Source organism: Stigmatopora argus, chromosome 10, assembly GCF_051989625.1.
Source record: "Stigmatopora argus isolate UIUO_Sarg chromosome 10, RoL_Sarg_1.0, whole genome shotgun sequence".
Lineage (NCBI taxonomy): Eukaryota > Metazoa > Chordata > Actinopteri > Syngnathiformes > Syngnathidae > Stigmatopora > Stigmatopora argus.
The window spans coordinates 6495268-6510453 of record NC_135396.1 but is presented as its reverse complement, the minus strand read 5'-3'; the positions used below and the strand labels follow the sequence as shown (position 1 = coordinate 6510453).

Here is a 15186-nt window from a genome sequence, read left to right as displayed (position 1 = left end):
AGCACATGAGCTCATATTTTTAAGGACATAGAAAGCTGTATTTGCATTTGCTTCATTGACTTTCATGGTTATTCCCTACAGTAAATAAATCAAAATCCCTCCCTTCAGAGGGAGTGTCCGGGTCAATAAAGCTTACAAGGAGCTGGGGCCCTATATTTCTATAGGGTTGTTAAAGGGTCATGTGCACTCATTTGAAGTTATTCTTCTCTGAGCCTCTATGGCCACTTGCTTATCCCAAGTGGTTGATGACCTGAAAATACTGATCTGAATCTTGATCCGGCTTGAATTTGGTGCTCATTCATGCAACAGCAATATGTTTATGGCCAATGTGTTTAACTACAAAGTCAGCATTATGTAAGCAAATATCTCATTGAGGCTAATCTCTGACTGTATTTGAAGTAGTACTGAAGTGGTTAGCAAAAACAAGTTGCAAACAAGTTGTCATTTTAGTGACTATCAAAGACTGGGTAATTTGCTTTGGCCTGGTGTTTTTTGCATAATAGGAACTATGTGCTAATTCAATGAAATCACGGTCTAAACGGTGAGATTCATCATTACATGCAGGTCTTTCCTTTCTTTTATCGACATGAGTTGACTACTTTTATCGTTGATTGTAGTTAACATACTGAATTTATACCTTAGGGAGTTGTCTTGGATGTGGCAATTCATCATGCACATTTATCCGCGTTTATTATTTACGTTGGTATTCTACCTTTCAGTTACTGCAGGGGTACAAAAGCCAATCCCAGCAAACTATGAGCAGTAGTAGACACCCTGAATTGGTTGCCAACTAATCCCAGGTATCCTACCTTCTATTGCCATTGTGTGCTGTTGCCACTCAGCCTGTGCAAATGGCAAGTGCCCAGTTGGCTTGCACCAACCACAGACCTCTTTTCAAAGGCAGTTTAACAGGCAAACATGAACCTGGACACTTACCTTTAATGTTGAAACCCTGACACAGGAGGTTCTACTGAAGCATTGCAATGATTCACTTTGAACAAAACAGGTCAACTCACAAATTCAGTATCTAATCCATGTACTTTTACTGGTGGATGTCCTTTTTTTAACTTTGAAACATGAAGGACACTGCTGATAGTTCACTTGAGCACTTGGCAGCAGTTAACCCCAGCCTCTACCTATCATTTTGTAGTCACTATAGGTCTGAGGCTCAAAAAGTCACCAAACATGGTGCCCACCTTCTCTAAAGAAATTATTTTGTGTATTGTGATCTGTAGAGAAATTGTCTTGTGTATTGTGACTAGTGCTTGCACATACACATTTGTGGAGTCTACTTCTCCTTCCATCAAGCTTTTCTGAATTGCTTGTATACGGCACAACAACATTCTAGCGAGATGATGTCATGTGTTGCCTGCACACATGCGTCTCATTTAATGTGAATGCTAGTCTCCCTGGAACATCTGTCAAAGATTAGCTGTGAAGTGAAATAGGCAGTTCCTGTTCTTAAGTTTCAGAATAATCTGGCAGTCATTTTCCAAGTGAAGAAGTCTGGCAAATGTATCAGTCAGAAATATAACAGCAATCCTGCTCTGTTAATGCATGTTCCTTGTGTTTTACAAACTTCAAGTGACAAAAGGCCAATAAAAAGAGGGGCTGGGATAACTTGATTGTGGAAAAATCCTAAAAGAAATGGTAAGAAAATGTCAAAAAAAAAAATTGTATACAAAAATCCTAAATTCACGAGACTCACTTGTACCTGACCTTTATTACTCCTTCCTAGGTCTCGAGCTTTTAGCAAAAAAATAAGTAAAAAAACATGCCACGACCTTCTGCTTGTGCGACTAAAAACAATAGCCGGACAAAAGCTGCCCGTCTCCTTACAAGGATTCTAATCGTGGCAGCAGGCTTGCACAGACAGAATAAAAAGGACAGACCTTTGGACTAAATGCACCACAATCAATGAAACATGAAGAAGCCCCCAGGTATATGTATGTATATATACATATAAGAACAGCTTGTTATTCAGGGAAGCACTCTATCGTTAGAAAAGCTGAGCACGTTGACAGGGAAGAACACGGTGGGAAATCAGTGTTTGTTAATAATATGGGTCAACTCTGCATTCATCTGTAGAACAATTGGTGAAGAGCATTTCCTAGTCCACATTGCTAAGCCATTTTACTGTGACACTTTTACATCGAGTAAAACAATCCTGCGCGGCCCGTGGTTAGCGCGTTGCCCTCAGAGTTCTGGGGTCGTGGGTTTGATCCCAGGTCAATCCTCACTGTGTGGAATTTGCATCTTCTCCCCAGGCCTGCATGAGTTTTCTCTACGTACTCCGGTTTCCTCCTACATTCCAAAACATGCATGGTAGGCTGGTTGAACACTCTAAATTGCCCCTAGGTATGAGTGTGCGCATGAATGGTTGTCCATCTTCTCGTGCACTGCGATTGGCAGTCCTCCCAGTTAGCTAGGCTCTAGCAGCCCCCGCGACCCTTGTGAGGATAAGTGGTTTACAAAATAAATGACTGAATAAAACAATCCTCACACAATACATCTGCTTTTCACATTTCCCTCCAAGTGATAAAATCCACCTCACAGGTGAAAGGAAAGTCTTTTAACTAGTTGGTGCAGTGTAATCACAGCCTTTGTCCTTTTTCTCCTTTCACATTCACATTGCACTGTATACTCCTAGATGAAAATCCACAGGATATTGATTTCCAGAATGATTTGCATTGTCTGTTCATTGTGTGTGAGCGCCTCTGCATCATCAAGTGCAAATTAATTGCGCCTGCCAATTAAAGTGAGAGCGGAAGCTATTTGAAGGTTTACGCTACTGCAACGTGATATGAAGTTTAATTCTATTTACGCTTAGCTCACAAAACTGACTGGCAAATGCTTTAAATATCGTACAGTCCAAGTCCAGAGAAAAAAATATGGCAAATTCCAACCCAATTGTCTAATTTTCAAAGCACCTCTGACACAAAGCGTGCCAGGGTATCCAGTGCTTTACATGATCAACACAATCACAAAACATAACCTTAATGCTTTGTAACTAGATGTCAAAAACCTGTGGTTTTATGGAAATGTCAGATGTTGGCAGCTCTTTGTGTGTGTATGTGGGAGTGTGATTCAGGCGCAAACACATCACGATGTCACTTCATAACCTCTGGTACAGGAGGCTCCTGTCATCTTCACATTTCTGATATCCTCAGCCTAGCCCTGCAGACACGCCAAATATAGAATGGGGACAACATTTTCTGTTTGTAGCCAACAGTATGTTCCTCTACATCTAAAATAATCTGCATGCCTTGATACTGCCATCTTCTTTCAGACTCATGCATGGCAGATAAGAGCTTCCCAGGCCATTAATTCTACCGCAGACTGTACCCCAGTATAGCAGAAATCGGATGCCTTCAAATGATTGACACGCAAGTCTCATTCTTCCAAAGGACATTTCTAGCAAGTGCCTTAAAGTGTGTTACGTCTTGGAAAGAAATTCCCTCATTTACAATCAGGGTCGGAGGATAGGTGGCCACTCCATTGTTGGTCTGCATCACCTGTGTGAGTCAAGGGGCGGAGTTACAGTAATACCTTGACATACGAGGAATTTGAGATAAATTTGTTGATTAATAAAAAATGTTTTATCAGTATTCAAAATTCATTAAATGAGAGTAAACTGGTTCTTTTTCTTCTTCATTCATTTTCTTAACCTCTTATCCTCACAAGAGTTGCAGGTGGTGTTGGAGCTTATCCCAACTAACTGCGGGCCAGAGGTGGGGAACACCCTGAATTGATGGCCAGCCAATCGCAGGGCACAAGAAGAAAAACACATCCACGCTCACACTCATACCTAGGGGCAATTTAAAGTGTTCAATCAGAATACCATGTATATTTTAGAATGTGGAAGGAAACCGGAGTCCCTGGAGAAAACCCACACAAACTCGGGGAGAACATGCAAATTCCACACAGTAAGGACCGACATGGGATCCACACGCTAACTACTCGGTTGCCCAAAATGGTTCAGATGTCGATGATTTGACAAAAATTACAAAAATTGTGGCATGGCATCTTCCACAACTCTGACTCAGACTAATTCTGATCCGACAAAGATTAAGCTACATTAGAACATTTTAGATTTTGTTTTTAAACATTTTTTCAGAAGAACGCTTGCCATCAGTTTTCACATTTTCACCAGTATGTCTCTTTTATCATTGTCAAATTCAGCTAAAAATTCCTTGGCTGTAGCGGATGACGTAAACCCCCCCAAAAAATGTGCTTGTATGCAAATTCTACAGCAGAGTCAGCACCTCCAGTCAAACTGCAATCCAAGTGACCATCCCATTTGGGAGCATGCAAAAGCTTCAGCAAGTCACAATATGTACAATTCTATTACCTTCAATTGAATCTACTCTTAACTTACGAACTGTCTGCAGTGATTGGGACCAATCCCTGATGAGATTGTGAACAACTCAGCACAATACTGTACAGAAACAATTAACATCTGCATAGGAAACAAACAAAGCATTTACTTAACACTCAAACAAAAAGGTATGAAATTTTAAACATAATGCCTGCAGTCTATTGACTCCTCTCCAAACTGCAAGTGCCCCACACTTCAACAATATGGTTGGCGTCCGACCAGACAAAACAAGCCTGCAGAACTTTGGTGGTCTAACGGAAAACACACACGGGATTCCAAACTTCTGAACAAAGAAATCCAGGCTTGTTCATACATTCTTGTTACGTAGTTCTAGCTTTAAATCACACCAATTCCCAAATTGGGACTTCTTTCACATTTGACTGCAGGTGATGAAACAGTATCGGGAGGAGGTATGAGACATTTTACTGGAAGTCAGTATTTTTTCCCCCCACACCGTCTCCCTGGACTAAATTAACTCCCAGCTAAAGCAGTCAGAGTGGAATTGAAGAGTATTTAATTTAGTTCAGAGGCAGAACTAGTTGTGATTATGCACAGTATTATTGTTTTAGTAAAATAATATTTAAAAAAACAACAACAACAAAGAGGCTACATTTACTCTCAGCTAAAGCAATCATAGTGGAATTGAAGAGTACTTAATTTAGTTCAGAGGCAGAAATAGTTGTGATTGTGCACAGTATTATTGTTATGGTAAAATAATAATAATAATGAAAACAACAACAACAAAGAGGCATTATTCTTTGAACAATAAATGATTGTAATTAAATAGACTTACTATCTTGGTGCAGAAACTGACATTCTTAAATAATTTTGGGTTATTTTTTTTCCACTAAAATTGATTAAAACTACAACAAATGAAGAAGCACGGGCGAAACATGCTTTTTTCCCTTGTGAATATCATAACAAAAGTATATTTACAAGGGAGGGGTCACATTAACTTTTAAAGGGGGTTTGCTTTTTGGTGTTTTCATCATTGAAATGGATATGTGCATTTGCTATGGAAATAGAAGGCAGGGAAATGATTGTTTAAATTTACAGTGACATCATTTGGAGTCGAAGATGCTGCCAGATGTGTTGTCAAGGACTCTCGTATTACACAAAGAACTAAATTAAATATGATTACGACAAGCAGCAGAATGTTTCCTTAATCTCTGTTTCATTATTATAATAATTATTATTATTATTAAACAAAAGAAAAGACAGGGAAGGTGAAGCGACTTACCCAGAAACAAACAGCGAAATGATGCAGACATCGCGGCTGGAAATCCCACATACGAAAATGAGGTGGAAACAATGCGCTGATCACGCCGTCACGTTCACACGCGAATGGCGAATTGGACGAGCGAGAACGTCGGCGGAAGCGCCTAAAAATATTGACAAAGGGACATCATGTGTCTCTGCGAGCCATCGATGTCATCCTTCTCGTGTCGGGGACACACGCACGCACGCACCCACCCACTAACACGCACACACATGCACGCACGCACGCACGCACGCACGAATACACTTGGCCTCGGATCAAAGTTCCTTCCTCTCCCGCAATCAAAAAGCAGCGTGTTTGGCTTTAGCGTGGGACGTGTCGTGTGCGGGTTCCACTCAGTAGCCTCCTCACACGAGGCTCTCCTCTTTGGCTCCTCCGCTGCTGAAAATGCCAGCAGCAGGAGGAGGAGGAGGAGGAGGAGGAGAAGGAGGAGGAGGAGGAAGGAGGAGGGCGAATAGGTGGATGATGATGCTGAGGCATGGAGACCTCTAGAGTCAGAACTTCTCTAGTCTCCTGCACAATTTCTGCTTTGCTGTTATTAAGCGTAAAAAGTCCCGTGTAAGCCAATGTAAAATACAGTCAGGGAAGATCCGATACAAATATTATAGTCAATGTTAAAATACATCAATTCAAATCAAGTTAGACACAAAAAGTCTAAATTTTAAACTGTAAGAGGCAAAGAGGCACACCTTATATCAGAAGTAGTATAAAAAAATCCAATCGGGCAAATTATTTCTCTCTTTCTGAACTGCTTTATCCTCACTAGGGTCGCGGGGGGTGCTGGAGCCTATCCCAGCTGACTTCAGGCCAGAAGCGGGGGACACCCTGAATCATTCATGCTCAACACATACCGAGGGGCAATTTAGAGTGTCCAAGCAACATAACATGCATGTCTTTGGAATGTGGGAGGAAACCGGAGTACCCAGAGAAAAAACATTAGAGATATTTTGCCACATGAATCTAATTCAAAACAATATCTTTCAAACATGGGTAAATTTTACCCTAAAAATAACTCTACAGAATTGATGGCACTTTTGGCATGAGAGATCACTACATTTTGCACAAAACTCCCTTCTTATTATAGTTACCCTCCTTTAATTTAAGAAACATTGCCACAATGATGCATTTTAGTCACATTGAATTTGACTGTGTTATCATTATGGCTTTTTAAGTAATAATTTGCTGGTGTGTCATCCCTGTCATGCACAGTTAATATTCTTACATCTGGTGCCTATAAATCTGGCACCCTGCATTTTAGAGCAATTTAATGCCATTCTGTTTTCTCTTAGCGTTGCTTTTATTTCTTAATGTTTTTTCCACTGCTACTTGTTTTGCAAGCATGTGATGGCATGGGATTCAACCTCAGTTTTACTTCAATTGTAATTTCAAACTGTTAAATCCCAACAGATGCAATCTCAAGGTACTTACAACATGGATCAAGTATAGTGGATAACCACATTAAACAGACCCAACAGATCTCCCACATGAACAACCAATTAGGTAACTGAGGCAGTTCTTTGAAAGAACATAATGATGCTGTGTGGGGAAGCCTGGTTGTTATTCTTTGTTTTGAAAGAGTCCGATTTTAACAAGGGATACAAAAGATATTACCAAGTACATAAAGTCGTAGTAATTTAAGCCTACTGATAGCAACAATTCTACAAGTAAAATTTAAACAAACTTACTGTTAAGGTCTGGGTGTAGGTTGAGCAAGCAGAGGAATGGATCCATGTGTGGGGAAGTAAAGGGATAGGAGTGCACTAATGTGGGCTTTAATTAACAAACTTTTTTCTCTAAAAATAAAATTGATACAAAACTCAGGGAAAAGAATAAACAAATGCAAAGAAGCACAATTTTAGGCAGGGGAGGATGAGGAGAGACAGTGACATGAACTGGCTGTATATAAACTGAGTTGACCAAGTGACCAAATAGACAGACAGGGGTTAAAAAGACAATCAGTAACAGGAGGGTGACAAGAGATGCAAACAATGAGGGGCGAGCAACAACAGGTGAAATCAGTGGGTAATCACAAAGACAAGTTACACAAAGGAGGAAAAAAAGGCAATAATATTTAGAAACATCCAAACAAGAGCTAAAATTGTGTTCATATCTTCTTTCTACAACCATGTGGACATATTTGCAAAATAACTTGATATTATTTTGATATGCTGTCATGTAATCTGTTAATATAGTCATCAAATATTTTTTACAAGTACTGGTATGGTCCCTGGAAGCTTACTGTTTACAAAGTGACCAATCTGATTGTCTAATACTCTTCAATGATAAATTGGACGATATTGGAATAATCCACCATTTCTATTTAATAGAACAATATTTCTTTAAATATTTTTGATTTTGCTTTTTCACATGCAGCTCTTTTATTAGATGCAATTAAGTTATTAACTCTAACTGTTTTGTCAACATATTATATGTAGAGAATTATATGCGTAATACTTCATTTTAGATTTGTCTGTAAGGTTTGTAATATGGCCGCAGTGGTCTTGTGTTTATGAAATCTCTTACATGGGCAAATTAGTATTGATTTATTATGTGCATCTTTTAGCTTTTTTATGTCAAAGAAGATGAAACAAGAAGTTTTTCTCAAGTCACTGAAATCAAAGATGAAACAAGAAATGCCGCATGATCTAATTTCAAAAGGCTCCATATATTCTCCAGAGCTATTTATAGTTTTCAGGCTGAAATGACGCATGTTTGTGATCAAAGGCATTTTAATGCATCTGTTTGGAAGCAGGTTGTATTTTTCTTTCTTTATTAAAAATAAATATCTCAATCTTGGCATTATCTGAGGATTCCTTCCCACATGCAAAAAAATAAATGTATTTGTGTTTACTCTATCTTGGTTAGGAAATTTCCTGAGACAAAAATGGCATAGTCTTAGTTGAGAACAGTTCTCAGCTTTTAGAATTTGAAGGAACTTAATCCCCCTCTACAGTTTCCCAACAATTGGCAAAAATAACAAAAGGATGCTCAATCCCTGGTGGCCTCTCTTCTATTTCCTTTTCTCTCTTTTTCTCCCTCCTCAAGTGGCCTTCTCTTAAGCCTCAGCACCAGCCTTCCTCCTTTCCTTTCCGTTCCAATAACTAGATAGCTTGAAACTACCATGCACTCACTCGCACAGCCTACAAAGCAAGATGCACACAGACATCACTTGATGGGAGACAGAGCGACAAATATGCAACATAATTCAAGGTGTCATCGCAAGATAAGATGCAGCAAAGTGGTCTCTTCAGTCCTGTGTACTGTTTTATTTCATCTTTTTGGCTGATTTGTTTCTTTCTGTATTTCACCTAGATTGAAAAAGGTCACGGTTTCAAATTGTAGTAAGGGAACATAACTTCAGTACAGATGTCAAAATATGATGGATGGCATCTTTGAATGTACATTTGTCCTGCAATTCCAACTGCTATGAAAGTGATTGATTAAAAATAAAAACAAATGTTAACATTAAAACTGGATTTTCCTATTTCATCCTACATTCAGAAGACTTGTTCAAAGTGACATATGCATATGTAACACTAACCACAAAGAGAAGTTGAACCTATTGAAGTGTAAATGGTTGCTAGTTGTGGGAAGTGCAGACTAATCCTAAGGCAAGCTCTTCCATTATTTATCCAACTAACCCCTTAGGAAATATAGCTTGTTGAACTGAGTCCCCTGACTGACCCTGTCCGTAAAATCCAAAAGTTAATAGCATATGATGATGCTGTTTCACTGCCCTTTTACAAATCTAGAAGCTGATTGATTGCCAGCCCCTGTAACCTGGCACCCCAGATTGATTGTTCTATATATTCACAAAGTAAAAATTACACATCATTCTGCAAGGGATCCAATTGAGACCTTTATCATGAGGGGGACCTTAAAAAAATGATACGGCTGCTAATTGGACAATGGCTCTTCTCATCGCAACGACTAATCCACCCACTAAGCCACAGAATGACGTATCAAAAAAAAAAAAATCTTTTAATGAAGAAAGTGAGTGTATATCTGGCAAAACCTGGGAAAATTACATCGTAGCACTCTGACATGGTACACAACCAGATGACTTTTAGCTACTAAGAGTCATCCACCAACTTGCCATAACATATTGCGTACTAGAGACACAATTAATAAGTATGAACCATTAGGGTGCTTAAACAACATATCTTGTATTTGCATCACATTTTCACCGACATAAAAATTAAGAGGTGACTTTCCGCATTTGTCTGTAAATGTCAGGAGCCAGTTGCAAAGATTATTGGGCAGCAATTTGACACTGGCCAGATTCCCTACGCATTTAAGTGTTATGGTTTTGTAACAAATCAAAGCTTGACCAGTGTCTTCTGAAATTACACGCACATTAGATCATGAATGCTCTTTTTTTTTTTTTTTAATACCCGATTTAAAGTCAAACAGTCGTCTCGTGGATATAAAATATGAGGGCAGTTTATTGTTGATTGTAGCACATTGCTTTTGAGTTACATATCTCATATGGAGTCCAGTTGGTGTAATGAGAGTCAACATGTCTGTGTTTGGTGGTTTGGCTTTAGTGTATGATATAGTACTCCAATGCAGATGGCATCACAGATGGCTGATATTTATACCACAGGGCCTTGAAAAGTCACTACTGTAGAAATGGCTCTTTCTACGTACATAGGACACACATCCCACTTATTTTCATATCCACTGGAAGCATATGTCCATTGATACCTTTATAATGAGTAATTAAATCATGTTTGTGGTGACCTAAGAAAACGTCAAAAAGCTTTTTTTGTTGATAATGGTCTTTGTTGTTTTGTTACAGTGCTAGGAGAAAAGTCGCCAGTCTCAAGACACCATAGCATATATAAATGTAAAAAATAAATCAATTACAAGGATGTCCAAGACTTTGTAGTGTTTGAATGAATTAGCATCTATAATAAACTAGCCCTGCGATTGGCTGGCTACCAATTCAGGGTGTTCCCACTATCTAGTTGATCATCATCATAATAATACCGGGAAAATGTTGGTTTAACTGACATTACAAGCAATGGCTGACTAACTGAAATATATGCAATTTGTTGACTTAAACATTTCAAACCTTAAAAAGTGTCTTCTAAAAGCAGTTTTGTCTACCTCCTGGAACAGGATGCTTTCTTAGTGAGATGCCACATTAACCAAAGTTTGCACTATTCACAACATTTTTGCTGGTTCTAATGCTAAGAACATACAAATGCCCATCTGGCCCAACATAATTGACATTAGATTTCACCTTAAAACATTTCCTTGATCCTTTTTTTGCTGTTTTTACAGAAAAAAATACGACCTTTGCCCATTTTAGACAACTTCCTGTCATGTCCTGTTCCACATGATCCAGTGAGCGCAGCACTTGTCTTCTTGTACTGCAGACCCCAGCAAGTTCAAAAGAGGATGTTCTCCCTCAATTTATTTATGAATGTTTCTCTGGGAACACCGCATAGGAGAGAATAAGCATTAAGAAAGATAGTACGGTGTTCTAATTAGAGACAAGGCCTGACTGAATTACATTCAGGAACCCAGATGTGCGGAGTTATCTTGTACATCCAGTGTTACGTGTCTGCGGTGAGTTGGCAAGTGATGAGCCAAAAGGAAATGATTGAACAGTTCAGCAAGTGAATGAATTCATCAACTCAAGTGAGAGTAAGCGGTTGAGTAAACCAAACAAACGGGATGCTCCGTATGACTGATTGTTGTTTATTTTAAATTGCATGACTGTCTGTCAACCCAGCCCAGTCCAGGATAAATAGATCAATCATTTGGGAGCGCAATTTCAACCACCTTGCATGCTGCATTAAAATGCATTGCCTTACAGAAGGACCCAGAAAATGCTCTACCATACTGAATCTACAGCTTTGGAAAAACAAGGTCAAATGTGAATGCCTGTTTAAAATGAAGACAGAAAAGTAGTGGACTCAAACAGCACCAATATCATAAAAGCCTTCTATCACTATTATTTCCAGCTTAACAATTGAGATGAAGCTGTTTATTTTAGGTGGGAGCCCGGCTAAATTCCCATCTGTACTTTGGTCTTTCATTCATTTTCTGAATTAAGACTCATTAAAAACAAGAAGTGTAGTATTTACCGCTGTGCACGCGCACTGGGCGTAGGAATTTCAAAACACCAAATTTTAATCTGCCTACTCCCTTCTAAGGGTTGTTGAGGCTACTTTATCAGTTGAAAGGGCCAGATGTGTAGGATTCCATTCATAATTGTTTGGTTAAGAGCAAAGAAAAAACACAAGGCCCTTTTTTGAACACTTTCCACACTAACAACTTAAACTGGTCGCCAGACAGTCGTAGGGCAAACAGACACATTGATAATCACACTGCTATTTAGTTGTGATTGATCCCACGCTGCCAGCACCAAAGTCAGGCAACTGTACCACTACAACACTAACAACTCGTTAAACTTTTTTTTTCCCATTTTGAAGGACAGGAGAGTGCAGTAATAATACTTCAAGGAAAACCACAATATCTTGACTTATACTAGAGACCGCTCCCAGATATGAAATTCATTCATTCATTTTTCAAACCACTTTGCCTATCCCACCTAACTATGGGTAATCAGTGGCCAGCCAATTGCAGCACACAAGGAGACGGTTGATATTACATGCAGACATTAAATTAGTTCTGAAAACAATTTTATCCCAAAGTGATACTGTGTTAACAGATTCTTTTGTCCTTCAACAAAGCAGCTTCATTCTTTTGCTAAATGATGGAAGGATGCTTCGTAGTTCCCTAGGGAGCTCTCAAGCAGCCGAGCTTGCAAGGTCAAATATGTCATTGCATGTATTAGTCGCAGGGAGCATATCACTCTATTTCAATTTTCAGGCATGAAATGGCCTATTATGAAGGAAGTCTAATCTCTTAAAAAGACAATTCCACAGTGGCGACAGAAAAAGAGCACACATGGCAAAACACTGTTAAAGCCAATGATAGAACGAACATCAAAGTCACATTAACCTTTTCTTTTTTCCCATCCCAACACCCCCACTGTTTGCAGAAATGTTTATTTGGAAAATTGTAATAGGGTTTTAGCAGGTATTTTCATGAGCAAATCCTTATTTAAAAAAAGTATTGGTCACAGCTTTTTCTATGCTCAAATCTGGGGACGATTCTAAAGCCCAACCAATTTTCCAGACCAACTATGTGCTGATGCGTGACTGATGCAGCCGCCAGTGAAGCATGATTATTTCTTTGACAAGTCCTAGCAAGAAAGAATGACAAGGAATAAAAAATTCAACACAAAGGAAAGCTGTCCCAATTGGGTGTTATAGACCATGTGACTCACAAGTGACTGTGTACGCATGTTTCTATTATTTTCTTTTTAAAATAAAGATCACTGGGTTTTACCCTGATGAAATGTCAGCATTGCATGAATGCATTAATGTCTTAATGCTGTTACTTAATGAAGAAAATGACACTTGGCAATATTGCCAGAAGCCTTGCATTAAAGCAACATGGCCATGAACAACAAAAAACCACTGACATGGAATTGCTGAGGACCTGATAAAGACCGATTCCAAGCAGGTCACATAAGTTACATATACAACTAACTAGCTTGAGCAGAGTAGGATGAAAAACTGTTGTTCTCCTGGGAAGACATGGCTGCATAGGAGATAAGATGGACAAACTTGCTTTTGCAGTTTCCAATAACACGGAATTATTCTGATCATTTATGTTGGCGGTTCTCATAAGTCAATCATGTCATGATTTAAATGCTACAAAGGTGAGTGAATAAGTGGATGCAAACATTCCAGAGAGGTAGATTGATGAATGTAATCTAATAAAATAATCTAATATAATAATAGACTTTTCAGAGAAACTGTATAGAGACCCTTTTGTGACACTGTGTGACTCACACAGAAAATTCCCATTTTCGAATGTCATGCTTTTGTTGACTAAATATATTTTTGTTGTCAGGTTCCCTCTGTGTTCCATTGTAAAATCTTAATTACGCCTCGGGTTTTTGTTTCCACCTGTTTTGTCTCTACTGCTCAGCTTCATCCAGTCACTCATGTCATGTTCAACTGTGCTTTGTTGTCTTGTCATTTTGTCACATTTCCTGTCTTTGTGAATGTTTATTTTCTTTTTCATGTATGCTTTTAAATGTTTATATATATTTTTTAATTTGATGGGGAGACTGGAACAAGACTTTGCTTATTTTTGTGATTCTTTTGGGGCAGAGCACCTGCTTTCTTGCACTTCGATACAAAATCTTCCATGACACAAATATACAGTTGATAAACAATAAACGCAACTTTCAGTGTTTGGGACCACGAGAAAGGTGACTTTTAAAAACAAAAAATGTTTTGAACATTATAATCTAACATGTAATGAAGTTAATTTGAAAAGGTATGTCGGGGAAGTCTATGACCATGAATCAAGCTGTAACTCTCATCTCCACCATCATCATCAATTAAAAGCAGAATTCCTATGCCCATACAAGTGCAGAATGAATAGCAAAGACATCATTGAAAAGAGTGAATCGCTTTAATATTTTATGACAAGTCAATGAAATCTGACCCTAAGAAAATGAATGGAATATACTAGTTAATGTAGCAAATTTAAAGTTGGGAAAACTATATATATGATTTGAGTGAAACAGTAGGCCTAGATATGCTTTAAGGTTAATTTTGCTCTGCAGAGGCCTGGATGCATTGTGCATTAGTATGGAGGTGTTGTGTGCTCAACACCAATGTATACTTAGCAATGAAATGCAGCTTGTGACACATTCTCACATTTAATGAGCTTGGACAACGAAGTAGGTTTTCATAGGAAACAAATTATAAGCTAGCATGCAGCTGTCACTTTGTTTTAGTCAGGACGACCACCCACTAAAAATCAAGCCGCTCATTACAGCATTGAGAGCTATAACTGCTGAACATGAAATAAATAGATTTAATGTACTGCAAATAATTCTGTTCTCTATTGGATATTTATGTTATGCTGAAGGAGTGTGCAGTACAAGTTTATGTGGCAATGTGCATAATAAAGATACTCCTACAATATTCAAAGAGTATTCACAACATTATCTTCTTGTGGATACCAAATACATTTTTTTTCCACACCCTCATTAAATGTTGAAACATTTTTTTCTGAAGTCTGATAAAATCAGATTAAAACGCTTTTTTTTACATGACGTGCCTGGTGGGGGTGGTTGCCATTTATGCATGACTGAACCGGTCCGCTAAAAGTAGAGTCAGCTTCTGTGCTGTAGGTGAATAACTGGGCTCCATTTGTGTTTTTAACACAAAAAGTAAAACATGTGAATTGAAAAGCAAAAGGGAGAGTCACATCTGTGTTGTGCTGCAATCAACGATGATCCTTTTCCAAGTCTGTGAGTGCTGCATTGCCATTTCTTGCAAACACAAGTTTTAAGTAATGATATAAATACGTAGGACTACATGATTTGTTAGCTTTGCTAAATGAATTTGTTGGGTTGATTCCAGCTGTGCGTCTGCCCGCTCTTTGGACACGGCTGAATTTTCTAGCTCTCCATCTACAGTACAGT

The 15186-nt window shown here is 38.6% G+C and overlaps 1 protein-coding gene across 2 annotated transcripts in view; it reads right to left on the bottom strand.

The window, feature by feature from the left end:
• The window catches only part of clmpb (CXADR like membrane protein b), a 56275-nt gene extending 48707 nt beyond the window's left edge, over positions 1-7568 (bottom strand). Inside the window, exon 1 of one of the 2 annotated variants that reach the window (XM_077611692.1) lies at positions 7343-7568. In XM_077611692.1, the coding sequence (XP_077467818.1) occupies positions 7343-7388 (46 nt within the window). In that variant the 5' untranslated portion in view covers positions 7389-7568. Of the gene's footprint in view, positions 1-5618; positions 6044-7342 lie in introns of those variants that run through there. The other variant, XM_077611693.1, reaches the window with a different exon arrangement.
• Between the last annotated feature and the right edge of the window lie 7618 nt (positions 7569-15186).